The sequence below is a fragment of the Marmota flaviventris genome, chromosome 19, assembly GCF_047511675.1.
Source record: "Marmota flaviventris isolate mMarFla1 chromosome 19, mMarFla1.hap1, whole genome shotgun sequence".
NCBI classification, from domain to species: Eukaryota; Metazoa; Chordata; class Mammalia; order Rodentia; family Sciuridae; genus Marmota; species Marmota flaviventris.
Window position 1 is genome coordinate 6,489,615 of NC_092516.1, and position 23,118 is coordinate 6,512,732.

At 47.7% G+C, this 23,118-nt stretch overlaps 1 protein-coding gene across 6 annotated transcripts; it reads left to right on the forward strand.

The window, feature by feature from the left end:
- The first annotated feature begins 5,189 nt into the window (after positions 1-5,189).
- Zscan10 (zinc finger and SCAN domain containing 10) lies at positions 5,190-14,650 on the forward strand. Of its 6 annotated transcripts, none has more exons than XM_071605391.1 (8): positions 5,190-6,484; positions 7,759-7,895; positions 9,066-9,303; positions 10,220-10,692; positions 10,906-11,173; positions 11,351-11,412; positions 11,534-11,591; positions 12,516-14,650. In XM_071605391.1, the coding sequence occupies exons 4-8, from the start codon at positions 10,297-10,299 to the stop codon at positions 14,066-14,068; spliced, it is 2,337 nt and encodes a 778-aa protein (XP_071461492.1). In that variant the 5' UTR covers positions 5,190-6,484; positions 7,759-7,895; positions 9,066-9,303; positions 10,220-10,296; the 3' UTR covers positions 14,069-14,650. The 6 variants fall into 6 exon arrangements, with proteins under 6 accessions (XP_071461492.1, XP_071461491.1, XP_071461490.1 ...); XM_071605390.1 differs by lacking the exon at positions 9,066-9,303 and having other exon boundaries at positions 5,190-5,554; positions 6,396-6,484; XM_071605389.1 differs by lacking the exon at positions 9,066-9,303 and having other exon boundaries at positions 5,190-5,554; positions 6,407-6,484.
- Positions 14,651-23,118: the final 8,468 nt, after the last annotated feature.

The following is a 23,118-nucleotide window of genomic DNA, read 5'->3' on the forward strand; positions in this document are numbered from 1 at the left end:
AATAATTTTGAATCTAATGAGTTAAATAAACTTTATTATTAAAATTAATTTCACCTGTTTCCTTTTACAGCTTTCATGGTGGCTACCAGAAAATTTAAAATTATAAGTGTGGGTCACATTATATTTCTCTTGGAGAATGCTGTTCCAAAGGTGCCCTCTCCCCTCTTCCCACCCCTGGCTTCCCCTTGCTTCAGGTACAGATGCAAACATTTTTATTATGGTTTTGGGCTTGATGCTTTCACAAACATAATCTGCAGTCCTCACCATGGAAGGCACTGTAGCTTCCAAATGAAAAATGACCAGTCACATGCAGGTTGGCCAACACAGTCTGGAGCTGGGGTTCAGCCTGTCTCAGCCCAAACCTGCCGTAGTGTCCAGATTCTCTCTTCCCTCCTGTATTATGACTAATGCAAGTCATAGGGGTTTAACAGTAATTCTTCCCAGAGCTGGAGGGGTTCTCTCTTTGTCCCAGGAGAAGAGGTGTCCCCAAAGAAGGGTCCCAGGAGTTCCTGGAAAGAAGGGGCAACTCGACTCAGGATCAGTGGTGTCCCTGGCTTATGCGATGGAAAAAAATTTCAGCACAGACAATTCAGAGGCATAGACAGAGGTTTATTTAGGAAAGAAGATACATGAATGGAGAAGGAGAACTTTTATTTATTTATTTTTTTAAGAAAGGTTTTCTTAGTAACCACAGTCTGAGCATTGTAATTAACACTAATATAATATTACTTAATCTACAGATATTCGAATTTGGTCAGTTTCTCATTAATGCTCTTTAAAAAAATATATATTTATTTATATGTGGTGCTACCACTGAGCCACAACCCCCTCCCCATAAGGGCTATTATGAGAAGGTGGGCCCTTAAGGGATAAAGCAAAGAATGCATATTCAAGGGAAAATGTGGGTCATCTCCAGAGTGAGAGAGCATTTGGGGGGTTCTAGGCTCTTCTTTTAAAGGAAACTTGTGAAGGGTGGACATGGAAAGGTATGTAGGCACCACATAACTCTGGCAATTGAAAGCAAAAGTAAACAAAAAAGGGACAGATCTCCACAGATCAGCAAAACTTTGTTAAGCAGCAGAGGGGCACATTTTCAGGAGGAAAATGACAACTGGTTACAACAGGGGGTCTGAGCTTTATAGGGTTCAGTTAGACTTGAATCATAGCAGAATGTATCAGTGGGGCAGTGGGGGGTCGGGGGGGGGGGGCAGCTGTGAAAGTTCAAAGCCTGTTGTTGCTGGGAAATGGTGAAAGTCCAGAGCACATTGTTTTCCTTCTCTCCCTGGGGCTTGTTCTTCCATATCCTTCAGTGATCTCAAGAAAGTTTGTGGTGGTCTGGTCAGTCTTAGGATCCTCAGGCTGATGAGGTCTTCATCATCTGATCAGTACATAGTGCTTGAAAGTCCCTAAATTATAGTTTTCTCAGAATATCTCATCCTTCCCCCCACCCCTTGCTTCCCCCCCAATGTCAATCAGAATTGAACCCAGGGGCATCTTACCACTAAGCTATATTCCCTTTTGAGACAGGGTCTTGCTAAGTTGCTTAGAGTTTTGCTAATTGGTCTTGAACCTTTGTTGTTGTTGTTGTTGTTGTAGATGGACATAATAGCTTTAGTTTTTTAAAATATTTTTTGTAGTTGTATACAATAATTTTATTTATTTATTTATTTATTCATTTATTTTTAAATTTATTTTTATATGGTGCTGAGGATGAACCCAGGGCTTTACACATGTGAGGCAAGTGCTCTACCACTGAGCCACAATCCCAGACCCTGGTCTTGAACTTTTGATCCTCCTGCCTTAGCCTCCTGAGTAGCTGGAATTACAAGTGTTGGTCCCTCTTCCCCAAATATCTATGGTAATAACTAGAACAATTTGTATTTTCAAGATAATCTTAGTAGACAGACATTGAAATATATCTCAAATATGTAGATTTACATTAAAAGTTTCTCCTTCAGGTAGGTGCATTGGCATACATCTGTAATGCCCACTACTGAGGAGGCTGAGGAAGAGACTGCAGGTTCCAGCCAGCCTATGCAATTTAGGGAGACCCTGTCTCAAAATAAAAAGTAAAAAGGGCTTGGGATGTAGCTCAGTGGAAGAGCACCCCTTGATTCTATCCCCAGTATCAAAGAAGCAGAGAGAGAGGGAGAGGTAAAGGGAGAAGAAGAAGGAGAAGAAGAAGAAGAACAAAGGCTGGGGATGTGGCTCAGTGGTAGAGCACATGCAGAGGCCCTGGGTTCAATCCCCAGTACTGGGGGGAAAAAAAGGCTGGGGCTCAAAGGTAGCACACTTGCCTGGTTCATGTGAGGCACTGGGTTCGGTTCTCAGCAACATATATAAATAAATAAAATAGGGCTGGGGATGTGGCTCAAGTGGTAGCGCGCTCGCCTGGCATGCGTGCAGCCCAGGTTCGATCCTCAGCACCACATACAAACAAGGATGTTGTGTCTGCCGAAAACTAAAAAATAAATATTAAAATTCTTTCTAAAAAAAAAAAAAAATAAATAAATAAAATAAAGGTCTATAACAACTAAAAAAATTAAAAAAACAAATAATAAAAAAAGTCTCTCCTTTGAAGGGACTATCCCTTACTCAATGGGGATGAGACTAGCCAGTGACTTCTGTGAGTCTGTTAATGGATAGCACTTTGAGATACGAGAGTGTGTTTTCCAAGAGCAGAAAAAAATCTGAAGAGACTTTAATATGCTTTAAGACTTTTTTTCTGCAAAGTAATTTAAGTTAATAAGTGTCAATGGGCTGGGGTTGTGGCTCAGTGGTAGAGCACTTGCCTAGCATGTGTGAAGCCCTGGGTTCGAGTCTCAGCACCATATATAAATAAAATAAAGGTCCATTTACAACTAAAATAAATATATATATTTAAAAAAAATAAGTGTCAAAAAGAATACTTGGGGGCTGTGGATGTGGCTCAAGCGGTAGCGCACTCGCCTGGCATGCGTGCAGCCTGGGTTCGATCCTCAGCACCACATACAAACAAAGATGTTGTGTCTGCCAAAAACTAAAAAAAAATAAATAAATATTTAAAAAATTCTCTCTCTCTCAAAAAAAAAAAAAAAAAAAGAATACTTGGGTAGTGGTCTTGTCCAGATGTGTGAACCTCAGGGGGCAGCACACACTAGTATAGCACCCCTGGTCCTTCAAAAGGACGAGTAATAGGAGGCAAATATTTTCTGAAAGAATGAGTGGCACCTGCACACAGAGCCAGAAACAGCCTGTCAGCTGAGCCCTTGGGGGCAAGGAGGTTTAGGAAGGAAGAAGGTCAAAAGCTTGCAAAGCTTTTGCTTTCTGCCTAAGGCTATTTTTGAGCCAAACTGGTTTTGGCTTTTCTGAAAGATTCCCTGGAAAGGTGACATTCCAGATTTAGAGACTTTGGAAATCCATGTTTACAACTAACATTAATCCCTCTGGTTGCATTCCCAGTCAGCTCTTCCAGGCTGTAAACTCCAGATGCCAGATCAGTCCCTTACCCAGAGACCATCTTACAGTATTTGTATCACTGACTTGGTGGAGTTCTCATGCTATCAGAAGAATCAGATAGCCAGGCACTGTGACAAACACGTGCAATCCCAGCAGCACGGGAAGCTGAGGCAGGAGGATGTGAAGTCAAAACCAGCCTCAGCAAAAGTGAGACTCTGTCTCTAAATACAATACAAAATAAGGCTGGGGAAGTGGCTGAGTGGTGGAGTGCCCCTGGTTTCAATCCCTAGTAACAGAAGAAGAAGAAGGAAGAAGAAGAAGGAAGAAGAAGAAGAAAGAAGAAGAAGAAAGAAGAAGAAGAAAGAAGAAGAAGGAAGAAGAAGAAGGAAGAAGAAGAAGGAAGAAGAAGGAAGAAGAAGGAAGAAGAAGGAAGAAGAAGGAAGAAGAAGGAAGAAGAAGAAGAAGAAGAAGAAGAAGAAGAAGAAGAAGAAGAACACATTGGCAGAGGAACAAGGCTCTTCAAGGGGAGGCAGTAAGTTGGAGACAGAAATAACAGGCTGACACAAAAAGAGGACAAAGGTGCACAGATTTTATGGCATCCAGTGGGCAAGATCCTGGTCTCTTGAAGTCACCCTATGTAGAAGTGGAGCTTCAGCTGCCCCTGCACTCCTCTTCAGGAGACCAGGTCTCATTACCATCTTAGTCTCCATCTTAGGGTGGGATATTTATTTTTATTTAATTATTTTTATGTGGTGCTGAGGATCGAATCCAGTGCCTCACACATGCGAGGCAAGCACTCTAGCACTGAGCTACAACCCCAGCCCAGGTGGGAATTTTATTATGTTAATAAATTAAAGGTAACTTTGTTGGGATAGGGGATGTCTTTTCAAAGACCAGGATTCTTTAGGGAATATTCTACACATGCGTTTTCCCCCTCAACATCTGGAATTTGCTCCTTAATGTCTGGGAAAGTTCCTAGTTAGGTTTTGGAGCAGGAGAAATCACCACCATGCCTCAGTAGGTTTAAGTTTAATGATCTGGTTTTTCTTGGATCTGGCTTCTGGGTATTTCTAACTTTCCAATCTCCCTCTCCTGGTGTGTTAATTTTGTAGCCTTGAAGACTGGTCTACTTTTGAACTCCTAATTTTCTGGTATGTCTGTAAAACCTCATAAGACTGGGAACTATTTTAACTGTTTCATGTCTCCCTGAAAAATTTTACTCCCTTACTCATAAGGGGCCCTGTTTTTTTCATGAGAGAGGGGGTTCCTGATTGCCTCAGTTGGCCGGCATCATGTCCTGGTGCAGCGTCCGCGGTTGGGCCAACTCACTAAGCCCCCAAGGGTCCAGGTATAAGGCCCTGTCCCAAAGGCCAAGGCCACATGGGGGAGGATGCCAAAAAGCCTTGGGGGAGGGGCGGGTCAAGCCAGGGGCGCGCCTGTGCGAGTTCAGCCTGGGGCGGATTGGGGAGCAGCACGAGCGAGGGGAGGCCCATTCCACCCGCCCCGCAAAAACTCCAGCTCCCTCCCGTCTCACTGACGCACGGCGTCTCCCCTTCTGCGTACAGAGGGACAGAGAGGTCCTGCGCCATAGCTCTGCAGACCTGCGGAGAAACCGCTCCGGCTCCCGCTCCCGGCCCCGCCCCAGCCTACAGACACGCCCCAACAAGGCGGGGTTTCCTGGCCCCACCCAGGGCGGGCCTCAGGGGCGGAGTGCGAGCCGAGGCTGCGGAAGGAGGGGCCTGGTGCCTGGGCGCTCCGCAGGGGGCGCACTGGACACCTGGGGCTGTTTGTGGGAGAGCTGGGGGCTGGGCGCCTAACGGGGCTGCTCAACCTTTCTTTCCTTCTTTCTTTTTGAGGGCGGGTACTGAAAGTAGGGACGCTTTGCCTGTGATCTACATTACCAGTTAATAACTGAGGGCCTCGAGAAATTTCTGAAGCTGGCCTCAAACTTCCGATCCTCCTGCCACAGCCCCCGGAGTCTCCAGGATTACCGGCGAATGCCAGTGCGTAGGCTCTGGATTGCGCGCGAGGGACGCAGAGCCGCAAGGAGATAGTGTCCACAATAGCGCATGGTCCAGTGAGGCCGACGCTAGAGTTAAAGATAAGCTCGTTGCTGGTGCGTGCAGGAAAACTTAAGACCAGATAGACGAGGTCGAGGGAGGCAATTTCTGGTCCCGACTGACCGTGGGGTCTGATCCTACCGACAGCAGCCCCGGTCACCGAGGGTGTTCCCGCTCCCCATGGCAGGCGGTGCGGTGGGGCGTGCCCAGGGGCCCCGGAGGCAACACCGATTCTCTGCTAGGAGCACCCTCCGGGATGCGGCCGAGGACAGGACCCCAAAAAACATTTCAGTGCAACGGAAAGGGCTTGACTTTGGAGCTGGCTCCAACGCGGTTGAGGAGGTCACTTCCCTCCCGGGGAGCTCGGGTTTCTAGGCAGGATTTTAGGGGTTTAAGTGGACCGAGAGCTCTCTCTCTTTTCCAACACATCTCCTGTTCCATTTTGGCACCATCACTGCCACCCTGTGCCCTGGACTGCAATATCCGAGGGTAGGGACTCCTTCCTCAAGTTTAGTTCTAAGTCCTCGGTGCTTGGAACACAGCACACCCATAGCAGTTTTATCACATGCATGAAAATACTAGCAAGAAAGACGGCACACAGCAGGCACTTTAAGCTGCTGCTCTTGTCCCAAAAGAAAGGTGCATACTGGCAGACCCCCAGGAGTATGGGCCTGTCCTGATTTAGAGTGGGCTGGAGGGGTAGTTCCGGTTCAGAGAATAGTTAGTCTCTCGGGTAGGGCAGGCTTGGAATCTGGGTTCATCACTTTTGTTTCTCTGGCCCCACCCTCCCCCCACCTTGTTCCCAGACTGGGAGGTTAAGGGTTAACTCGAGGATGCCCCTTCAGCACCTGAGTAGGATTGGGGAGGGAACTCACTTCCTGTCCCATTTTGCTGGAGTCTTTCCCCAGGCTGGCAGAAGGTGGCTTTGGCCCTGGAACACTGAGAAAACCCCAAGCATCTCTCCTCTGTACTAAGGATCCTGAGTGGTGAGTTGGGAGTCCTAGGGTGAGGTTCACAGCAGCTTGGAGAGACAATGGGGGGTGGGGGGCTCCACGTCTTGGTGGTGGGCGAGCGACTGGAAATCTTGGGAGAATGTGGGTGGTCTGTGCAGCCATGGCCAGCCAGCTTGATGGACTTGTGGCAATGGGGGGCTTGAGGGAGAGTCCGGGACGTCCTGTGACCTGAAGAAGGCAGCCTCCATGTGTGCCCTGGTGGATTGATCAGCCTCATTCACTCAGCCCAGCACCCAGAGGGAAGCCCAATGGGAGGAAAGCCCGACCAACAAAGACCAGCAAATGAGGCACCTGCCACCGTGTGCGGGGAGAGGGATGATCCCAGCAGAGGATCCCATCTTCTGCCCCTCCCAATCTCTGGGCTTTCAGGAGGTCTGGAGGTCTCTGGGCAGCACCTCGACTTGGGTTTGCCCCACCCTCGTGGCTCTGCTTCTGTGTCCCCACCCCCACCTAGCCAACCCCCTGCAGATGTGCATTTTAATAGAGCTTTTGTCCTAGAGAGACCTGGGGGAAGGGACAGACTTTGCAAGGCCAACTTGCCTGAATTCCACCTCCTTGAAACCTTTTGGTGGGGGTTCACCTGGAGATTCTGGCCACTCTGTGTGGCTAGGCCTGAGGGCTTTGAAATCCTCTTATTTCTGGTTCATGTTGTGATATCTTGGCCAATTCAAGGAAAATCACACTGGGCCCCAGACAAAACTAACCTCTCTTTTCCAGGTATTTGTGGGGCCTAGAGCCACATTCTCACTTTCTTAGCTGTGCCTGGTGTGACTGTGAGCAAGTCACTCTTGTCAGATAAAGAAATGATTTAGCACATGAATGCAGAGGGATGAAGTGAGTTCTGGGTATGGCGTCCAGGCAGATAAGTGCTCATCACCTGCCAGCTGCTACTGTAGGGCCACTAGTGAGTCACTAGTTCTCTAGTTAGTTTGCAAATGCTGCTTCTAAAACAAAACGTGGGCTGGGATTGTGGCTCAGTGGTAGAGCACTCGCCTAGCACGTGCTTAGGCACGCTGGGTTCAATCCTCAGCACCACATAAAAATAAATAAATAAAATAAAGGTATTCTGTTCAACTACAAAAAAAAATTTTTTTCTTGAACATTTATCAGACCTTTTCTGCCCCAGAAAAATTGTTACATGTATTCCTCAATTATTAATTTTTTTGGGGGTGGGAGGGTACTGGGGATTGAACCCAGGAGCACTTAACCACTGAGCTACATTCCCATTTCTTTTTATTTTGAAACAGGGCCTTACTAATTTGCTGAGAGCCACACTAAGTTGCTGGGACTGGCCTTGAAGTTGTGTTCTTTGTGCCTCAGCCTCCGGAGTTGTTGGGATTACAGGTGTGCACCACTGCCCCTGACCAATTCTTAGGACATCAAGGTAAGATTTCCATTTTGTTACAACTACTAACAGTCATTTGAAGTCATCAGCATTTTTAATGCTGGATGAATACAGACTGAACTAGATACAGTGCCTATTTGTAAGCCAGGGGACAAAATACACTCAACCATGATGGATTGCAGCACAGTGACCCACAGGGACTGTGTTGTGGGATCCCAGAAGGGAGGCACCAATGGGGGATAAGGAGTGGCTGCAACAGAAAAAGCCTCCAGAGATTAAAACACAGAAGTCTAGGAAAGAGCCCAGGTTGTGGGAGGGAGAAAAGGGGGGCTGCAGATCAGGAGCAGAAGCAAGAAACAAGGCCTGAATCAGTTTCCCTAACGCCAGGCTTGAAGCACAGGTTTCCTGTATTCTTTACCATCCCACTCCCCACTCTAGTCACCCCAATTAAGAAGGAGATTTAGAAAACCCTGTCTCCTATAAGGAGACTCAACAAACTGTCCAAACTCAAAATTAGGCTAACATTACCAAAACTGGGTTACCCACTAGGGCAAATGTTTTAGTGTCTTTAGCTGTAAAAAGGGCAAAGATGCTACTGTCCGACACTGATGGCCATGATCATTGGTGCTATAACCAGTAACAAGAGAACATAACAGCTAGCACTGAAGTGTGCCTGCCATGTGCCACTACCCCATGTGGGACACTGCTCTGTGCTTTTGGGGAAGTAATGCTCAAGGTGCTCTTACCTTTTCCCTGCTTGGGGTGCCCCCTGAGGAGTGGGAGGATAGAAGAGTACAATGGGTTCAGAAAAGTTTAAGCCTCCTGGAATACTGAAGAACAAATTGAACAAGACCAAATTGAGTCCCTAGTGCTTGGGGCTGAATTTGGGGCAGTTCCCCATGATAGTTTTGGGCTACCCAAAACAAGGGGGTAGCCACCCCGTGGGTTGGGCTAGGAAGACAAGAGAGGTGGTTGGTTCTGCAGAACCAGTGCCCCCTGGTGGCCAACTAGGAATACTTTCCATGGCTAGCCAGCCTCTGGGTTAGAGTGGGAACCCCAAAAGGGGTGATGGAATGAATCAAGGAAAATCCAGAATTGGGGAGGGGAGAAAAGAAAGTAAAATCATTGCCTCACATACCCATGCCCTGACTCCCAAAGTACATCCACCAGGGGCTCTCAGACCAGGTAACATTATCTTTCTGCCTTGAGGACTCACCTGTCACAAAACTCTCCAAATTACACTCCCATCTGGAGCCCACATCCGCTGGCTGCCCTGATCTGTCCCCAGTCTCTTTGCTGTGACATGCACTTACAACTGGCCCCTGCTGGACTCCAGTTATGCTTTGCGCTGCCCTGGGTACTCTCCCTCTGCTCCACCCTCCTCCAGCTCATGTTGGCCTCAACCTCTGGGACTGGAACTGTGGGAGGAGAGAGACTGGAAAACAAGGTGAGAGCTCCACCCTGGTCAGCCCAGCACTGGTCAGCTGAGTGCCATTGTCCTTGACCCCTATGAGATATCTCCAGAGACATAAAGTGAGGGCCCGCGTGCCTGGTCTAGGAGATAGTGCAGGCATGAACTTTCCCTTCAGCTTTTTACTTTGAAAGTTCTCAAACATTCAGAGAAGTTGAAAGAGCAGGTCAGTGAACCTCTTCTACATATCTTACCAACCATGAACAGGGGTGATCCCTTAGTCCTCTTCAAGTCCAAACCCTATAAAACTCAATAGCATCCTCTTACTGGTAGACATTGCCTACATTCAAAAGGCTATAATGGAGTCATTAATCTAGTATCCCATCCATATTCAGATTCCCTCAACTGATCCCAAACTGTCCTTGAGAGCCTTTGAAAAGTGAATTAATCAGGATCCAGTCAAGGTCTGCCCACTTGATTTTAACCACCATTTAGTCTCCTGTAGAACAACCCCCCCATAGCAGTTATTTTTCATATTCTGATTTGTTGAATTATTCCTTCGAGTGATGGTTGACTTGTTCTTTATTCTCGGCATTGCTCTGTGAACTGGAAGTTGGCTCTCCACACCAGACTGGATTGAATGAAACATTTGTAGCCAGGGTCTGTCCTCCATAGTGCTTTGTGTACTCAGGGGTTGCATCAGGAGGAGGGAAGGTCAGGTTGTTCCTCTCTGGGAGATGTTCACTTTAATCGCTGGGGCAGAGTGACAGGAGGTCTTAGATGCTGTAGGATGACCTGTCCAATTTTTCTGTCCTTTCTGCATTGCTTAAGCAGAGACCCAGACCATTAGGAAAAAGGATTTCTCTGAGGAGGCCACACCCCAGCATCTCTTAACACTAATGACCAGGTGGAGTCAGCTTCCCTGCAGCAGATCCTAACCCAGGGTCTTCAGCTCCACAGGTGTGGGAGGAACTGAGGAAAGGGACCTGGAGTGGGCCCAGCTGCAAGAGGCATCCCCCACAGTGAAGGATGCTTGCGGAGCCAGTCCCGACTCCACAGGAGCAAGAGCAGCTCGGAGCTGTCAAGCTGGAGGAGGAGGAGGCCACTGGCCAGGAGGCTACAAGGAGGCCAGTGGCCAGGCCTCGGCCTGAGGTGGCCCACCAGCTCTTCAGATGCTTCCAGTATCAGGAAGACATGGGGCCACGTGGGTCCCTGAGCCGGCTACGGGAACTCTGCCACCATTGGCTGCAGCCATCTCTTCACACCAAGAAACAGATCCTTGAGCTGTTGGTGTTGGAGCAGTTCCTGAGTGTGCTGCCCCCACACCTGCTGGGCCGCCTGCAGGGTCAGCAGCTCAGGGATGGAGAGGAGGTGGTGCTACTGCTGGAGGGCGTGCCCAGGGATGTCAGCCACGTGGGGCCACTGGTGAGATGGGGTGGGAAGCAGCAGGCTGTGCAGCAGGGGTGTGGACAGGGACTGATGGCCCCTGGAAGAAACAGGAATCTTCACTTTCCACCAACTCTTACCCTCCTATCTGTGAGACTCCCCATCCCATCTCTTCCTCCATCCCATCCCTGTAGAAGCAGTAGACCTTAGACTGCTCCTGTTTGCCTCCTAACATGGACATATTTCCAACAGGATTTTAGTTTCAATACTGGCAAGAATGGATCCCGTGCAGCCACCAACTTGGAGGAACAGGGGGGCCCTTCTCAGGTCCCCAGCCACAGCCCCAAAAAGGAACTGCCCTCAGAAGAACCTCCAGCTCTGTGTCCATCAAATGAATTGCCCCCATTCCAGCCAGAGCCTCCTGGTCCAGCTGAGCCTGGAGAGTGGAAACCTGCTCTAGATTCAAGCCAGTCACTGAGCCCGGGGCCCCAGAGGACACTCCAGCCCCTGCAAGATAACAGTGAGGAGCCGGTGCCCTGGAAAGTGGACTGGATGTGTGGGTGGGGATGGGAGGGCCCTGGTGGGAGAGAGCTGGAATGGCTTCATGGGGTGTGGGCAATGGGGGGGCATGCCCTGAGAGACCTGGGGTACAGTGCTGCCTCCTGACAGCTCTTTCTTCCTGTCCTGATGCTGTCAGTCCCACAGGGTGCCTTGTGTCAGGAGGAGAATGCCCAAGATCAGGAGCTGGCAGCTGTGCTGGTGAGCTGAGCTGGTCCCCTCTGCCCTAGGTCTTCCTTAGCTTAATTCTAGAAGGTGCTTCCTTCCATTTAGGTCCCAGAATCCTGTTCCTCAATCACAGGATTATCTACTCTTGTTATAGGAATCCCTGACCTTCGAGGATGTCCCAGTGAAGAAGGCCTTGCCCAAGCATCTTGTGGGTAAGCAGCCCTTCTCCAAGGTCATGACCACCAGTCTTTTTGTTTGCAGTTCCAGACCCTGCCTGAATTTTTGTCTTTTTTTTTTTTTTTTTGGTGATATCTTTTTTCCCTCCTCCTTTTTCAAAAAATGGAGGCAGGTCCTAAGTTATGGGTCTCAAACTTGTGACCCCCCTGCTTCAACCTCCCAAGATCTGGGATTATAGGTGTGTGCCACCAAGCCTGGTCTTTTTTAAACAGCTTCTTGTCTGGTCTAACCACTAACCCATTAATTTTTAGCTTTTAAAATGGGTAGTCAATATAAAAAATAAAATAGGTGGTCAAAAAAATTGATCAAGGGCTGAGGTGGTGGCTCAGCAGTAGAGTGCTCTCGCCTACCACGTGTGAGGCCCTGGGTTCGATCCTCAGCACCACATATAAGTAAAAAAATAAAATAAAGGTATTGTGTCTACTACAACTAAAAAAATATTTTTAAAAAATTGATCAAATTATGTTATGGGCATGTACAAATATAGGTAACAATGAATCCCACTATCAGGTATAAGTATAATGCACCATTAGGAAAAAAAATGAACAGTTTAGATGAGAAAGATAAAATAGGTGGCCAAGGGAATGATTGCTAATAGGTGTGAGGTTTCTATTTGGAGATAGTAATGATGGTTGATCAACATTGTGAATGTATTTGATACACACAAAATATACACTTTTAAAGGCTATTGTGGCAAATTTTATGTCATCTATATTTTACTGAAAATTTTAAAAACAGGTGGTAGAAAAAATGCACATTTCTCATTTGTCCCCCAGCCTCACCTACCCACCAGCTTTGCAGGATCCTGGGTTTCTTCTCTCTTCTAGGCCCATCAGGTTCTGGTGATGCCCAGGAGCCCCTCCGAAGAGGTCTGATATCCCTGTTTGCTTCTTCCCCAGGATTTGGGAGCAGAACCCCGGACAAGGAGGAATTTAAACCAGAAGAGCCCAATGGGGCTGCCTGGTCCTCTACCATCTCAGCAGAGTCACAAGCAGACAGCTTGGGGGTGGCTGGAGAACCTCTTACCCAGACGCTGGGGCCAGGCCCTGAGACCAGCAGTACTGGTGGAGGAGGGTCCCCTCCTGGCAGCACTGAAGTTTTGGAGGTCGCAGTGGGCGAGGACAACCCTAGATCAGAGGAAGAATTGCACTTCATATGCGCCGAGTGTGGCGCGAGCTTCCGGCAGTTGTCCCGCCTGAAGGCACACCAGGTGCGTTCTCACCCGGTTTCGCGTTCCTTCCAGTGCCTCTGCTGCGGAAAGAGCTTTGGCCGCAGCTCCATCCTCAAGCTGCACATGCGCACGCACACTGACGAACGGCCGCATGCCTGCCACCTCTGCAACCACCGCTTCCGCCAGAGCTCCCACCTGGCCAAGCACCTGCTCACGCACTCTTCTGAGCCTGCCTTCCTGTGTGCTGAGTGTGGCCAGGGTTTCCAGCGTCGTTCCAACCTCGTGCAGCACCTGCTGGCGCACACCCAGGACCAAAAGCCCACGTGTGTCCCAGAGGCCAAGACAGAAGGGCGAGAGGCGACCGTCTTCCAGTGCCCCCACTGTGTGCAGACCTTTCAGCGCCGCTCCAGCCTAAAGCGTCACCTGCGGATCCATGCCAAGGGCAAGGACCACAAGGGCTCTGAAGACTCAGGTAGTCAGAGCCAGAGCCGCGAGAAGAGGCCCTACGTTTGCAGCGACTGCGGCAAGGCCTTCCGTCGCAGTGAGCACCTGGTGACCCACCGGCGCGTGCACACGGGTGAGAAGCCTTTCTCATGCCAGGTCTGCGGTCGCAGTTTCACCCAAAGTTCCCAGCTGGTCAGCCACCAGCAAGTGCACACAGGTGAGAAGCCCCACGCCTGCCCACAGTGCGGGAAGCGCTTTGTCCGACGTGCCGGCCTTGCCCGCCACCTGTTGACACACGGTGGCCCACGGCCCCACCGCTGTGCCCAGTGTGGCAAGAGCTTCAGCCAGACTCAGGATCTGGCCCGCCATCTGCGCAGCCACACGGGCGAGAAGCCCTGCCGCTGCAGCGAGTGTGGCGAGGGCTTTAGCCAGAATGCCCACCTGGCGCGCCACCAGCGCATCCACACTGGGGAGAAGCCCCATGCCTGCGACACGTGCGGCCACCGCTTCCGTAATAGCTCCAATCTGGCCCGTCACCGCCGCAGCCACACTGGGGAGCGGCCCTACAGCTGCCCGACCTGTGGCCGCAGCTTCCGGCGCAATGCCCATCTGCAGCGCCACCTGGTCACACACACGGGAGTGGTGCAGGAGGTGGAAACCCCGCAGGAGTGCCCGGAGTGTGGTAAGAGCTTCAGCCGCAGCTGCAACCTGCTGCGACACCTGCTGGTGCACACGGGTGCCAGGCCTTACTCCTGCGTGCAGTGTGGTCGTGGCTTCAGCCGCAACTCCCACCTGCTGCGCCACCTGCGAACCCACGCCCGGGAGACGCTGTACTAGCATCACCAAGGTTCCAGCAGCACTACTCGGGCACCTGTGGATGGATAGCACCCGAGGCCTTCCTCTACGTCCCCATGACGCCCACTTCCTCCGACTCCTTAGTGTTTGTTCTCCCCGCCTGTGGCTTTTTTGTTGTTGTTGACCTGGGGATTGAACCCAGAGGTGCTTTACCACTGAGCTACACCCCCATCAGGATCTAAGTTGCTGAGGCCAGCCTCCACCTCAGTCTCCCCAGCCAACAGGATTACAGCATGGCCCACCACACCTGGTCCCTCCTGTGGCTTCTTTTCCTGGCCTCAAAAGTGTATTTCATATACACAAAGTAAAGCGGCCTTCTTGAAAGTGGTTCTCTTTTATTTCTTTTTTCTAACCCCATCCCTGCCCCACTAGGTCCGATCCTTCTATTTACATCCACCAAACTGCCATCTGTGACAGGCAGCTTGTTGGAAGGTCCAGGAATCTCACCCTGGAACTTATTCTCTTCCAGAGTTTACCCCCAAACCTGTGCTGTCCAATACAGCAGTCCAAAGCCATGTGTGGCATCTCTAAATTCATCATAATAGAATAAAGTGTTAAATCCCAGTTTCTGGATTATTGTTCTGTAACCTTGATAATACTACACACTGAAAATGCAAGCAGGTGAACTAAATTTGCCTGCGGGCCAAGCAGGCTGTCCATTGGGGGCCCACTAGCCGCCCACAATCCTTTTAATCCAGCACACTGGCCCTGTGCCCTGGTGCTGCCCATTAGGCAGCCTGCTGCTAGGAAGTCAGCTGATTTCTGTTAAAAATGCCAGTGGAACCCCTCCAGCCTCAGAGCACACGCCCTTTCTGTTTCTCTAGTTGGCTGCTTTTCAAGGACAGCAGCGATATCAATATCATAACCTAGTTATTTTTGCCCTGCAGCCCCCATCTCACAGAACTTCTTGTGGGTAACTGAGAGGAACTGCTTTCACTAGTGGCTCAAGGGACCAAATCGGGGGGAAAATACAGATGATTTTTATTTTAATTTTTTGTGGTGCTGGAGGTCAAACCTGGGGCCTTGCACATGCTAGGCACACAGTGTACCACTAAGCTGTACCCCAAGAACTAAGATGATTTTGGGTACAGTTGGCAGAAGAGCTCTGAGCCAAGGGACAGACCAGCCCTTTGGGGGTGGGAGGAAGATGTCACAGAACAAATTCAGCAGATGTCACAGAACAAATTCATTTCGTCAACTAAGAGACTGAGGGTTAGGAATTAGAGAAGCCCACAGGATTTAAAACTTTAATTATTGAGCACCATCCATAAGTCAGGCAATGTGCTGAGATATGATGGGAGGCAGTTTCAAAAGGACAAGGATGTCAATGTTCCAGGCAGCGGGGGCAGCATGTGCAAAGGCCCTGGGTAGGGAGCACTTGGCTAGACCATATTTGTTCAAGATAAGAGATGGGAAGGGGCCTGACATTGACAGGCCAGAGTAAGGTGATGGGAAAACAGGATGAGTCACCTTGTTTTTGTGGTACTGGAGGTAGATCCAGGGCTTCCTGCATGCCAGGACACTGGACAATGTATTTCCCCAACCCTTTTCATTCTGAGACAGGTTCTCACTAAGTTGCTCACACTGGCCTCGAATTTGCAATCTGAGTAGCTGGCATTACAGGTGTGCACCACTGTAATGATGAAATTTATAGACGGGGTGATTTCATTTCTACCAATAAAATAATTTGGGTGTTAACCACTGGAAGTGGTTTGGAAGAGACAAAGTTAGAGAGACCAGCTCAGGGGCCATTATACTTATCTGGGAGTGTGCCCTCAGTGTGGTAATGGGACCCACAAAAGACCCTGTGACCTGTGGGAGAATTTTGTAGTTAAGAAGCCAAGTGGGGTATGTGAAGGAGTGGTAAGTAGGGTTTTGGCAAGGGGTCACTTGAGAAGTGCAGGTAAGGGTATTAAAGAAGACCTTGAACAGGGCAGCCAGGAGACTCAAGGTCAGGGCCACAAATAAGGAAAGGCTGGTGGTGGGTAGCACCTTGGAGCTGGGGGGTCCGGGAAGAGTGGGACTCAGGTGAGGCAAGGCCCTTCAGATTAAAGGAACATAAGATGAAAATCCAAGAGGTTAAGGATTGGATCACCTCTGCGGGGAGGCCCAGTGATTAGGCTGCCTTCTTCCCAGGAAGGAATGGGCAGTGCCAACATGGTCAAGGAAGACCCTGGCCACTTCCCACACACCTGCAGGAGATGCTGAGCAGGGGTGGGGGCAAGCAGGGTCTCTCAGAAATGGAAAGAAAGGCTATCCCTCTCAGCTTGGAAATCTTGCCACTGCCCCCTCCATCCTCTGCTCCATCCTGGATCAAGTAGGTGTCCCGCACTGCCCACCCCCAGACACTTTGATCTTGGGTTACGGTTCATTAGTTTCCATGGAAGTAAAGAACAGATAGGCCAAGGCTGGGGTCCCAGCACTCTTACAGGCTGAGGCAGGAGGATTGCTTGAGGGAGGGAGGGAGGAAAGATGAATACAATGTCTCAGGTTCAAGATGGACCAAGATGGACTTGGTTCTGTTAAAGCAACTTTTATTACACAGCAGGGCACAAGGTGGCTGAGGGACTGAATCAAGGGCCAGTAAAACAAGTAAGGGTGTCTAGCCTGTGCTACTGGGTAGATCTGGCCTCCTTAGAATCACAGCTTCACAGTCAGATAGCTGCAGACGTCCTCGGAGAGCCTTCCACAGGAACTCCATGGAGCTGCCAGAGGCCAGCTTTTCTTGACACCACTTCTGCACACTTTGCAGGATATCTTTAAAAATTTTTTTCACCTTTTACCAAAAGCTCTCCTCGGCCTTTTCCTGATGTGACTCCTTTCTGCTTCCCTTGCCTGGGTTTGGTTCCCCTGGTCCTAGTGTTATGGGGAGATGCCTCAGAAAGCACTCTAAGTCTGAATTTCAAATCAAAAGAGACCTTAATTTACCTGGCCAGGGACTGTCACCCACCGCAGAGACTCAAGCTCTGTGGGAAGACAGCAGCTTCCTGGTCCATCCAAAGAGAATATAAGCACAAAAACCACACCTCAGTGACTTGCTTATCATTATGTAAGCTAGCCAATCATAGAAATTAAAACATTAATAAGTGGGATCTGTGGGCTCTAGGCAGGACTGAAATTTTCCAGGCAGCAAGCAATCAATAAACAGAAGCAAAACAAAGCAAAACAAAAGCATTAGCTTTGCAGTTCAGTTGACCACGGTCCTGGGTTCAAGCAGGTGACAGTCGTATCCTGAATTTGGGCAGGGGGTCAGTGGGGTGAGAATCTACTTCACAGTCATGTAGACCCACGAGGGCACTCACACCCAGGATGTAGCCCATCATGACCACCACTGCATCCTGAGTAGGGTACAATTTGTGGGGTAAAAAGTACAGAAAGACAATTTTTAGAAGAAAACAGCTTTCATTTCAGTTTCTCAGAAACAGCTTTTTTTTATTTTTTAAAACAGCAACTCTTAATTTTTTTTTTTTTTGAGAGAGAGAATTTTAATATTTATTTTTTAGTTCTTGGCAGACACAACATCTTTGTTCGTATGTGGTGCTGAGGATCGAACCCGGGCCGCACACATGCCAGGCGAGCACACTATCGCTTGAGCCACATCCCCGGCCCAGAAACAGCTCTTGTAATAGTATTTTTATAAAAGGCAGCAAAATGGAGTCTTGGGCCTGTCTATGACAGTTTTTGCTTTATAATTGTCTTATCTCACAAAATCTTTTTTTTTTTTTTAAAGAGAGAGAGAGAGAATTTTAATATTTACTTTTTAGTTTTTGGCGGACACAACATCTTTGTCTGTATGTGGTGCTGAGGATCGAACCTGGTCCGCACGCATGCCAGGCAAGCGCACTACGGCTTGAGCCACATCCCCAGCCCCCTCACAAAATCTTGTATCTATAATCTATAACCTATAACCTACACTCTTATTGATTGTATTTATCAGTTCACACCACAACATTCCCCATTGGTTTTATGGGACTAAATCAAATCGTTGATTTATCTAAGTTTTAGTTTGAACTAAGTTTACCAAGCCATAATCATATGCTTTTAAGGACCAGCAGTTTAATCTTTAGAAGCAGGCTTCCTGTCTTTTTCTGGCCTCAAGAGTTTCCAAGGAGAGCTGTGTGCACTGTGCATGTCTGAAAGTGAAACAGAACAGAAAGTAAAAGTCAAGAGTCCTCCAAAGACGACCTTATAAATCTTAGCTTTAAGGTACTGTCCATGGGTTGTACTGTCCATCGTTAGTTGTCCTGGAATGTGCCTTCTGTTGAAGCTGCCTTTTTGATCTGGAGTGATGAATCCAATATTGTTTTCTGGCGACTTTCATAGCAGTTGGGGTGGCCAAGATGACTGGAAAGGGTCCGTGCCAGCAAGACTTCAAGGTAGACAGGTGATGGCATTTTACCCATATCAGCTTTCCGGGCTGGAAGGAGTGGGCAAAAGTTTCTCCCGTTACCAGCTGCCAGACTGCCTTAGTTAAAGCCTGAGTCTGTTGGGAGGCTTGCTGGAGAGCCTGTAAGGACTTAAGAAGTGAGGGGTTACCTATTTCAGCTAGTTTTTATTTATTTATTTATTTATTTATTTTTTAATCTTTTAGTCTGGGAACCAGTGGCGGTGGTCTTAGAATAAAGGGCAAAAGGAGGCCCGTCCAGTTTATGCCAGTCTCCAAGAATAATTAGTAAGGGTGTCTTTTACAGTTTTATTTATTTTTTTTTATTGTCTTAAACTTGAAGGCCTATATATAATATAAGTCCCATTTAATTTTAAAGACTTTAGATAAATTTTGAGTTACCTTAGCTGTGAAAGCTGGGCTATATCGGACCCCATGGCTATTGGGAGGCCAAATTGGGGAACTATCTCCTGGATAAGTTTTTTTTTTTTTTTAATATTTATCTTTTAGTTGTAGTTGGACACAATACCTTTGTTTTTGTTTATTTATTTTTATATTTGTTTATTTTATTTATTATTATAATTATATATTTTGTTTATTTATTTTATATATTTTATATAAACCCAGGGCCTTGCACGTGCTAGGCAAGCGCTCTACCACTGAGCCACAACCCCAGCTCCCAACCCCAGCTCCCTGGATAAGTTTTTTTTTTTTTTAATTTTGTACTCCTCCTGCCTCAGCCTCCCAAGTACCTGAGGTTACAGGTATGTCCCACCATCTGCAGCTAATTTTATTTTATTTTTTTAAAGAGAGAGAGAGAGAATTTTTTAATATTTATTTTTTTAGTTTTCGGCGGACACAACAGCTTTGTTTGTATGTGGTGCTGAGGATCGAACCCGGGCCGCACGCATGCCAGGCGAGCTCGCTACCGCTTGAGCCACATCCCCAGCCCCTGGATAAGTTTTTTAACAGTTGCCGTCTCCGCTTGGTGGGGAAAGCTTTCACCCAGCCTGAATACGTGTCACAAAAACCAACTAGTATCTATAACCACACTGTCCAGGCTTTACTTCAGTGAAGTCCGTTTCCCATCTTTCTCCTTGTGTTTCTCCTTGCAGTCTGTAAATGGCTCACCTTTGGATTAGGATTTACTTGAGCATAGGTCTGGCACCTGGAAGAGACTTGCTTTGTTAATTGAGTTAACTTAGGAATGTAAAAGTCTTTTAGTAACAACTTAGTCATTTTTGTACTTGCCATATGTGTTTCTTGATGTAATTACTTAATGAACAGTTTTTTATTGTCTCTGGCATCAGGATTCTTTTGTCCAGTAGAATCTTTCATCTGTTTTTGTCCTTAGTTGTCTTTAAGGTTTTTCCTAGTTTTTTTTTTTGTTGTTGTTGTTTTTTAATTCCGTATACATGGGGGAAGTGGGTAGAACACGGTTAGGCAACACAGGCAAAATTTGTAAAGTCTCTACAGGTTTTGAAATCACCTTTTTTGGCTATTTTGTCAGCAAAGGAGTTTCCTCATGCCTCTGATGTCTCTGTGTTTTGGTGGCCTCTGCAATGTCAAACAGCCACTTTTTCTCGGTAACCAGAGGGCTTCTAGTAAAGCCAAAATTTTTTTGTATGTTTGATATTTTTGCCTCCTGAAGTTAACAGTCCTCTCTCCTTATAGAGAGCTCCATGTACATGAACAGTAGCAAAGGCATATCTACTATCAGTATAGATACTAACAGTCTTTCCTTTGTCATGTCTGAGAGCCTGGGTAAGTGCAATTAGTTCTGCCTTTTGTGAGGAAGTTTTATGCCCAGAACTTGAGCCCAGATAATTTTATTTAAAGTGACTAGAGTTGCCCCCGCATACCTGATTCCATTTTGGATGTAGCTGCTGCCACCAGTGTAGAGTATCTCGTCTGGATCTGGCCAAGATGTGTCCATTAGGTCCGGCCAGACATTCTGGAGCAGCTCCAAGATTTCCTGGCAGTTGTGCAGTGGCTTGGAGGGATCATCATCAAGTAGAAGGGTGGCTGGGTTTAAAGCTGAGGTTTTTAAGAATTTATCCTGGGCTGGTTTAGAAGAAGAGCCTGGTATTGGGTGATACGAGTTTTGGAGAGCCAGCACTCCAGAGGGCTTTGGAGCAAGATTTCCACAGTATGTGGGCTACCACTTGTAAATCTTGCCCCAACATAAACTTATTTGCTTCCTTAACCAGGATTGCTGTGGCAGTGATGGCTCGGAGACGGTTTGGCCATCCAGCTATAATATAGGCCAATCTTTTGGATAATATGCCATCGGATGTTTTCATGGCCCCAAAGTCTAAGTAAGCACCCCTTTTGTTATTCCCTTGACTTCATGTACAAACAGTTGGAATGGCTTTAGAACATTGGAAGGCCAATGCAGGTGCAGAGACTAGGGCTTGTTTCAGTTTGACAAATGCCTCTTGTTCTTTCCCATTTCAAGTCCTCCTTTTCCCCTGTAGTAACATACAGGGGTTGAGCTAATTCAACAAAACCGAGAATCCAAAAGCAGCAATACCCAATGGCTCCGAGGAACTATCACACCTGATGCTTAGTCTTAGGGCAAGGAATCTGCATGATTGTTTTAATTTTGTTCTGTGACAGACTTCTTTTAGGTCCTGCACCTGTCGGTAGTCCTTTGTCTCAGGTTTCTGGACAGGCAGCAACGGTGTGTTCCAGGTGTATTCCAGGTGTGTTCCTGGAAGGGGATCAGGATATCAGTCTTCTATAACCTGTGGATGTGAATGACTAAGCCTTTTTTATCTTTCAGTCTGATAGGATACTGTCTGATAGGATACTGTCCTCCTCCGGATCCCTCTGCCCCTCAGACACCGGGTTTCCCCCTCAATGCCTAAGCCTTTCAGTGCTGGTGAGCTGCACTGTAAGAGGTGACTGGTGCACCGCTAGGAGAATTGGTTTTGTCCAGACCCCTGGGATTTCTTTTTGGAATTTTGTGAGGGGATCGGAAGGTGGGGTGTCTTTTATTAAGAGCAGGTATTCTGGAACTGGGGTTGTGGCTCAGCGGTAGAGTGCTTGCCTAGCACAGGCGGGACCTGGGTTCAATCCTCAGCACCACATAAAAATACAGGCAATGTGTTGTGTCCATCTACACCTTAAAAAAAAAAAGAGAGAGAGAGAGAGCAGGTATTCTTCTCCAATTGGACAAGTATATATAATAGCTTCTGGCCCTTTAAATGACAGGTTGGCTGTGCCTCACAAGGAACAAGTTATTGTCCCCTTTTTAAAGTCTGTTCTCATTAGAAATTGGCCTTTTAGTTTTTCTTCCCGGGGGCTATTGGTATTTAGGGAGTGAAGCCCTTGGGCATTGTTGTCCAGGAGCTTGAGGCCTTAAGGCGCCTTGAGATTCTGACATAGCCACTACCCCAACTCTTGTTAACCTTTTAGCCTGCTTCTCTTTGGGGAAGTCTCTTTTTTTTAAAGAGAGAGAGAGAGAGAATTTTTAATATTTATTTTTCAGTTTTCGGTGGACACAACATCTTTGTTTGTATGTGGTGCTGAGGATCGAACCCCAGGCCGCACACATGCCAGGCGAGTTCGCTACCGCTTGAGCCACATCCCCAGCCCCTGGGGGAGTCTCTATTATTATAGACCCTCTGGGCTATTTTTACCAATTCTGACAGCATTTTTCCCTTAAATCCTTCCTGTCTCTGTAACTTTCTCCTAATATCTGAGGCTGATTAAGTCACAAAAGCAATATTAAGAGCACTTCTATTCTCTGGAGCCTCTGGGTCTATCGGTTACACACATTAAGCCTCACTCCAGGAAAGCAGCCGGGTGCTCATCTGGTCCTTGAATTGTCTTGCTTACCTTTACCAAATTGGTGGGTATTGTAGCAGCTGCTTTGCTTTCTCTAGGTGGAGCCTGGCACACACACCGGTTAGTCACCTTCTTACCCGTGTTTGTTCAATCGGGACAAACTGAAGGGAAAATGAGTTCCCCTTGAGTTGGACCTTCAGAGAGTTGGCCATCAACACTGAGAGTAGTTTTTGTGGCTTTTCTTCTGATTTTATAAATAGTTTTTTTTTTTTTTTTTTTTTTTTTTAAGAGAGAGAGAGAGAGAAGTTTTTAATATTTATTTTCTAGTTTTCGGCGGACACAACATCTTTGTTTGTGTGTGGTGCTGAGGATCGAACCCGGGCCGCACGCATGCCAGGCAAGCGCGCTACCACTTGAGCCACATCCCCAGCCCCTTCTTCTGATTTTAACAGAGAAATTACCAGTAGAAAAAGGAATATATATATAATACATGTATATATTAAAAATGGGAAGGCTTAGGCATCGAGGGGGAACTTGGCTCCTGAAGGGCAGAGGGATCCAGAGGAGGAAGATCCACGTTCTCGGAGCTGAACCTGTTTCTTTGGGGAGGAAGGTTTTGTTAGCAAGAGAGTTTCGGGTTTGTTTTCTAGCTGTTCCTATAAGGCAAAATCTTAACCATCTTGGCTCTTCTAGGAGGATTTTAATCCAAACCTATATACAGGGTAACTGATCTGGATGGCCAGGCCGCCCGGAAATGACTCTGTGAACTTGATAGGAGGTAGAGAGGTTGGTGGTCCCTTCTGAGGGCCATCCAACTTTAAAGCCTGGCCAGTCTAATTCACAAAGTTTTCTGAGA